This window comes from Nicotiana sylvestris, chromosome 1, assembly GCF_000393655.2.
Source record: "Nicotiana sylvestris chromosome 1, ASM39365v2, whole genome shotgun sequence".
In the NCBI taxonomy this organism is placed as follows: Eukaryota; Viridiplantae; Streptophyta; class Magnoliopsida; order Solanales; family Solanaceae; genus Nicotiana; species Nicotiana sylvestris.
This window is the reverse complement of record NC_091057.1, coordinates 130,298,776-130,305,888: the sequence shown is the minus strand read 5'-3', so window position 1 is coordinate 130,305,888 and position 7,113 is coordinate 130,298,776. Positions and strand designations below refer to the sequence as shown.

Here is a 7,113-nt window from a genome sequence, read left to right as displayed (position 1 = left end):
CACATTCACATCATGAATGAACAATAATCATCGATATGTGCTTTACAAAATCTCATGTCAAATTGATGACAAATATTACTTTCACAAAGTGAAAGATTATTTTGAGAATCCTTATTGTTTTCATTACCACAATGATGACGATTATAATTTCATCTATTGCTACGTCCACATCCATTGATACATTCATAGTAATAATTTTGTTTTCTTTCAGACTTATCACATATTGCTATCACATTCTCTTAAGGGAATGTGAATGAAGCAAATTCAATGGGACGTATTTTCAATTCTTTGCCAACAATCATACATGAATTTGATCATGGCAAGACATAGAAATTTTACCCCTTCGGGTAGCTATAATTTCTTTCAAACTCCATTAGAGTTATAATCAAAATTTATTGTCTTTACTTGTATTTAAAATCAAACTATAAAATGTCAAGAATTTGAAAGAGAAAAGTAAAATACTTACCTTAAATTCAGAATTTAATCATGAAGGAAGTTCATTGAACAATTGACAATCATCATGCTCAATCCCAAAGTTTCTACTCAATTGGTTAGAGTCTTGTGCTGATAACGTATTATGGAATAATAAAAGAAGAAGAGTATTGCAGAGGAAAGTAGAGAAATAATTCTTATTGCTTTGAGATGAATTACAATGGAATAGAACCCTCTATTTAGGGAAAGAGTGACTTAGCCACCAAGTAATAAACCCTAGAATCTCTCTCTAAATATGGACATTCACCATAAATAAGATTCTATTTATAACATGTGGAGCTTTTTTAAACCAAGCGTTATTAGATTTTTTTCCCTGTAGATATACTAATCCAAATGTATTTTTAAATCTTTGTCCAAATCTGTATAAAATTTCTATGTAATTGTGTTTTATTAGACATCATCTCGTCGATAATTATGCACATTAAACGAGTAATTGGACTAATTATAACCCCGTATAAAACGTCATCGTTTGGCTTGAGTAGTTGTCAGCCAATCAAAAAGCACCTCTTTTGTCTCCCTCCCTCGTCTTCCTCACCAATGAAACCCTAATTTTCTCTCCTATCGAAAAACATTGAAAACACCTTTTTCCTCTCCTTCTCCGAAAAAGCACAGAATCATCACAAATATACATGAAGTTACTCTTCAGACTTCACCTTTCGATGTTTCATCTTCTCTTACAATCTCAAAAATGACAAAACAAAACTTCACCACTATCCCCGTGGCCCCTCTCCCCGTTCCCACCGCATGCGGCAACTGCGGCGTCGAGGAACGGTGTTTTCTCCACCACGTCCGTCACCGAGGGATATTCCGGCGACTTTGCACTAACTGTGTTCTCAGACTTAACACTCAATCATTTTGCCCTACTTGCTTGCTCGTTTACGACCCTTCCCCTCCCCCTTCCTCTTCCTCAAACGGCCTCGTTTCATGCCACAAATGCTATTCACTCTCTCACAACTCCTGCGTGGGCCTCAACCCTCCTCACCCTTACGTTTGTTCCCTTTGTGTTAACCCTAATTCCCCTGTTTTTTTCCTCAAAAAGGGAAAAGATGTTGGTGTGGATAATGAGGATGCTATGGTTATTGATAAGCAGGCAGCTAGGGTTTTGTTAACGGCCGCGAGGATCGCCGCCGGGACTATGAATAAAGCTGCTGTGGCTGCTAAGGTGGAGGCGGAGAGGAGGGCGAAGGACGCTGCGTTTACTAGGAAACGAGCTAGAGAGGCTTTAGATCATGTTGCTTACCTTGATGCTAGGGATAAAATGAAGAAGAAGGATGTTTTATTGCGGTTGCCTTCGAATGTGAACAACAGAGGCAGTAGTAATAATAATCGATGCCTTAGTATGGTTGTAGCTGCTGTGCCATTGGAGGAGGTGCATAATGTCCTGAATGCAAATGCAGCAGATAGGTTGGATGGTTCTTCTGAGGTTTTGGTAGCTTTGAATGCTGTGGACTTGAAAGGGCAGAATCCAGTCCCAGGGTTGCCTAATGGGTCTGCAATGGATGTGGAGATGAACAGGGGTGCAATGGTGATCCCTACTACATCTGCTATTAATCATAGCGGTGCTTCTGGAGCTGAGGAGGACAAGTCTGGGGAACTGGAGTGTTCGAATGGCCAAAGGGAGATGGTAAACAAGACCGAACAGGATCAAGATCAGCATATGGTAAATCCCAATGCTGGGAAATCGAATGGTAGTATCTCGCATCAATAATTTGTAGCATGAATAATGGTAAGATCAAGGTGGGGTTAGAAAGATGTTGATTTGTGTAATCAGGTTATGATTTTGCGATTACTTGTGGCGTAATTGCCCTTTTTCGCAGGTCACATTGCTCGCAAGAAATCTAATGTCTGGGCATTCTATCTGTCTGAATGTGAAGACTGGGACATGGTGGGTGTGGGTAGTTTTTGTTAGACTATGGATAATATTCGTACAGTATTTTCTTTGTAGAGAGACGTTCTTTGTACTTTTATCTAATGAAAGGCCAGTTCCATGCGTTAGTGCTTCCCTGAATCTGCTCAGACTTGTTTTGTTAGTTTGGAGAGACTTCGCTTCATGCTTTCTACATTATTTTACTGCCATTAATCAATTTGTCCTTGTGCTACCTTTGAGCTTGCTACTATTGTACTTCAATTGCATCAAACTTGCAAAGCATATTTCTGATAGTTGTTTTTGCTTGAATTGATGGATCAAGTGGCTTTTCTTCTTACCTTTTTCTGGCATTCTATAGAGCAGTTTCTTGGATGAAGTATTGGAGTGAATAATGTTCTGAACCAAGGAATGTCTATTGAGCAGAATAGTGTAAATGTGTGCACTCAAGGTGGATCTTAGCCTATGAAAACTTGTCATCTTGTTGAATTCGTATTAACTACTTTTGCCCTGTGCCAAGTAGAAAAATTATGTCTCATGCTCAAGAAAAGGAGGTCGTGGAAAGAAGATATCAAATTGAAAAGCTTTGGCATCATTCTTTGCATGGTGTGTTATGCCATTCAGCTCAGGTTGTTTTGAAAAGCTCTGGTGATTTTGCTATGTTCTTCTGTTTTATCATGGCAGAGTATAGTCAAGAAAGATGGTTCATTCTGTTTATAGTAACGATTCTGAATATATTTCAGAATTTTGATGGGTTACAGAGTTGCTCTCGATTTGAATCCTTTGGGATGTCTTTTTCTTTTTTAACGTGTCTGCTTATGTATGCTTCTCCTGAAGGAGGATAGCCCTGTTAATCTAGTTGTATCGGGGAGAGTATCTGAATATTAGGCAGAGTGGTTGACCATGACACAGTTTTCAGTTGGCCGTATAGACCGTCAGATTCATCTGAATTTAGGAGGTTGCAGTTTCCATTTTAGCTCTTTCATTCCAAAGCTTTTGTAATACTGCATTAATGCTTGTTTTTTAATCTTTATTCATATCCCTTAACTTACCATCAGTTGGAAAGACTTTGCTTTGTTGGGAAGTGTCTCTGAGAGTTTCTTTTTTGCTACTTTTCATTCATATCTGAAGCTATGCTTCACATGAATCCTTCCAACAATTTAGGTATCAGGTAATGCTACCTACCTGCCCATCAATGCTTAGGCAATTAGGAAGATATAACCTTAGTTTTGTTGCCGCAACTGGTGCTTGATCCCTGGACATATCCAACCGTGAGACTAGTTAGAATTTGATTAGATTGTATTTACGAATCTTTTTCTTATTGTAATTTTGTTTATCGATTTACCCTCTATTCTAATTTATATGATATGATACTTTCACAAGATTTAATAATTCTATTCAATTAAATTGTAATGTGCTGGTCATCCGGTGAAATTAATTCCTTTTTTTTTTATAAATTTTTTAGTTATTATTTTATAATTTATTTCCACCGATAACGTCGATATCTCCATGATGATCTTGCGAAGGTAAAATTTTAAAAGTTGCCATTCTAGGAGCCTTCGTTCGAATTGAATACCTCTTCTAGTATAACATTATAACTAAAGATGATGAGACAGAGTTCAATTAAAACACTACAACATTTACTACCTTATCAACTGTCCATATAAAGTTTATCCCAAAAAATCACGTTACAGCAATCTCCACTACTCAACTCTACAAATGCTAAACCATAGTTCATTCCATTTCACCACATTCACTTTTCTTTCTATTTTTAGTAGCTCAGCCATTCTTTCTCATCATGGCTAAGTCAAGTTCCATGATAATCGTCCTCTCTCTTTGCATATGTGTGTCATTGATGATCAGCAGTGGAGAAGCAAGTTCCTTCTCATATAGCTATGGATGGGGTCCTGGGCAGCCAATTCAAGGTTCATACAATTATAATCCAGGCAATGGTGTTTCCTACTCTAACCCTTACGGCAGCTATAGCTCTCCATATTTTCCTTATTACTATCCTCCTTGGTTTCCTTTTCCACCAAACTTTCCTGGATATTCTCCTTATCCTCAACAGCAAACTGCTGCTCAAGATGTCCCACAACAAGCTGCTACTCATAAAGATGTCCCACAACAAGATTCAAAGCATTAAAACTTTTTTTAGTATTTGGAGGGTTCTTTTCTTCACCTTAATTTTTCCTATGAATAAAGGTTAGATTATGTTATTAGGGTTTAACTTGGTTGGGAATTTCATCAACTTTCTTGGGAGTTTTGATTTGGGTAGATTGTTGTTTCTAGTAGTTTCTTTTTATGGTCGATTTATAACTTAAGACACAAATAAATAATTTTGTCTCTATGTTCTTACTTGGTTTTTTCCATTGAGTCATGATGTTTCTTTGTAAGTTTGTTATTGGTTAATTATTTCAAGATTCTATTGACCCATTTAACTATCGTGCTGCACATTTTATTTCATAATGTTGAGATCAGTAAATCTACTCTTCAGTAGCCAGCTATTTTTATTGTAGAATTTTGAGGCGTTGGGCAATCTTTGGGCACGGGGAGTATCAATTGAAAACAACAAACTATTGTGACGGCGATAAGAAACGATATATTGTTAAATATAACATGATTATTGTTACACGGCGAAGCAACGCATGTCAGTGCAATTACTTGAGATCAGTGGCGAAGCCAGAAATTTCATTTAGGGTGTTCAAACTTGAAAGAAGTATAAAAAATCTCCAATAAAGGGTGTTCAATATATGTTATATACCACTAAAATCTAGTAATATTTTACCTATATATACCATATAAATTTTCGATGAAGGGTGGTCAGTTGACCACCCATGGGGCTACGTAGCTTCGCCCATGCTTGAGATCCCCTCTGTACGCTAGACGAGATTACCAGTCCGTACGGAAAAACCAATGTCAAGAGCAATTGAGAGAACAAAAATGAGAATTGAGAATGAAAGAAAGCTTGATTGCATGAATGAAAGCTATTACGGAAAGACAACACAATGTCGAGGGGGAAAAACGAGAAACACCAGTACAGAGAATTATTTGGTTGCTAGAAAATTTGATTGCTTGATCCCCATAATAGTGCAAATCAAAGTTACAAAACTTGACCTAAATAAGCTAGAGGAACATAATGGAAGTACATGAAATAAAACTACTCTATATTTACAATAAAATGACTTAGTTTTCTACAAGGTAGAAACATGTCCGTTACCAGTAACCTTGTCTTTGGCATTACGCTCTACGCGGGCTGCGTTGTGTGCACGTGCGATGCTGTTGACATCTGCCTGTGGCTGGGCTCTGGCGAGGGCTATCAGTGGAGTGACAGAGGCACATGCGCACTTGATACTTGGCGCAGCCAAGACCACGAGCCGTCCATGACGCTAGGCGTTGAGAGGCTTACTATGACGGCATGGGACACGTCCAACGGGTCATGGGGCATGGCTAGAAACCTGCCCATGACATTATCCCCCACCGAGTTGGCAACGTCTCGGCGCCTTATAATCATCAATAAGGCTCTTGTAGACTTTGAGGTTTGCTCCGCTCTCCCAAGTATTCTCCTCTGCATCACAACCTACCATTTCACCAAGAATTCTTGGTGATCTTTCCTTGAGGGGTGAATCACTCGATCGTCGAGAATAACTTCAGTATGCCTTTTTCCGGTTCAATTAGGGCCTCAAATGCTGGGTATTGTGAGTTGGTTCCATGAAGGATCCTCCATGTCTTCCCGAAAAGGTTTCAAAAGACTAACATGGAAGACGAGATGGATTTTCCACCAGGCTGGGTTATCCACCCGGTATGCAACTTTTCCAATGCATCTTTCAATGGACAAGGGTCCAATGTATTTTTACAATAGGCGAGGGTCATGGACCCCTACAAACAAGTACCACTTCGGGATTTTGACCATCACTTTGTCTCTTACTTGGTATTCAACAAAGCGATGATTTGATCAACATGCCTCTTCATCCGCTTCTAAGGTTTGACAAGATAGCTCCACACTATCTCCAAATTTCGTTTCCATTCTTTTGAGAAGCTAGCAGCTCGAGGAGATTTTGACATGTTTGGTGCATTCACAGTGTGTGGGAGTAGAGGTTGTTGTCCGGTAACAATTTCAAAAGCACTTTTGTTTGTACTAGAGCTCTTTTGTGAATTGAAACACAGTTGAGTATCATCCAGAAGTTTTACCCAATTCTTCTGCGATCCGGTCACAAAGTGGCAGAGATATTCCTCCCGCATGCCATTGAACCGCTCCATCTGGCCATCATATTGTGGGTAGAAGCTTGAGTTGTGACTCAATTTTGACCCGAAATACTTAAAAGAGTTGGGTCCAAAAATTTCTAGCGAAGCATGACTCGCGATCACTAACGATGTCTTTAGGCAGACCCCAATATTTGACGACATGAGAGAAGAAGAGTCAAGCTGTATCTTCTGCTGATATATATAGCGGGACTACTATAAATGTAGCATACTTAGAAAACCAATACACCACAACCAAAATAGTTGTGAGATCTCCAACCTTGGTCAATCCGATAATGAAATACAAGAAAACGCTTTCCCAAGGTCTCTTTGGGACAGCTAGTAGTTCCAAGAATCCTGCTTGTATCAAGTAGTCCGACTTGTTCTTCTGGCATACGAGACAAGTCTTCACATACTGAGTGACGTCATCGGCCATTTGAGTCCAATAATATGCACGACGTAGTAATGTCATGGTGCGTTCTTTACCGGGATAGTCGACCCACAAAGTACCATGACAT

At 39.0% G+C, this 7,113-nt stretch overlaps 1 protein-coding gene across 1 annotated transcript; it reads left to right on the top strand.

The window, feature by feature from the left end:
- The first annotated feature begins 992 nt into the window (after positions 1 to 992).
- LOC104231503 (uncharacterized) lies at positions 993 to 2,500 on the top strand. The gene has a single exon (XM_070167818.1). The coding sequence runs from the start codon at positions 1,181 to 1,183 to the stop codon at positions 2,198 to 2,200; it is 1,020 nt and encodes a 339-aa protein (XP_070023919.1). The 5' UTR covers positions 993 to 1,180; the 3' UTR covers positions 2,201 to 2,500.
- The last annotated feature ends 4,613 nt before the right edge of the window (positions 2,501 to 7,113 follow it).

Bases quoted from the DNA above. Each gene is read 5' to 3' on its own strand.
- LOC104231503 (XM_070167818.1), top strand. From the start codon at position 1,181: ATGACAAAACAAAACTTCACCACTATCCCCGTGGCCCCTCTCCCCGTT.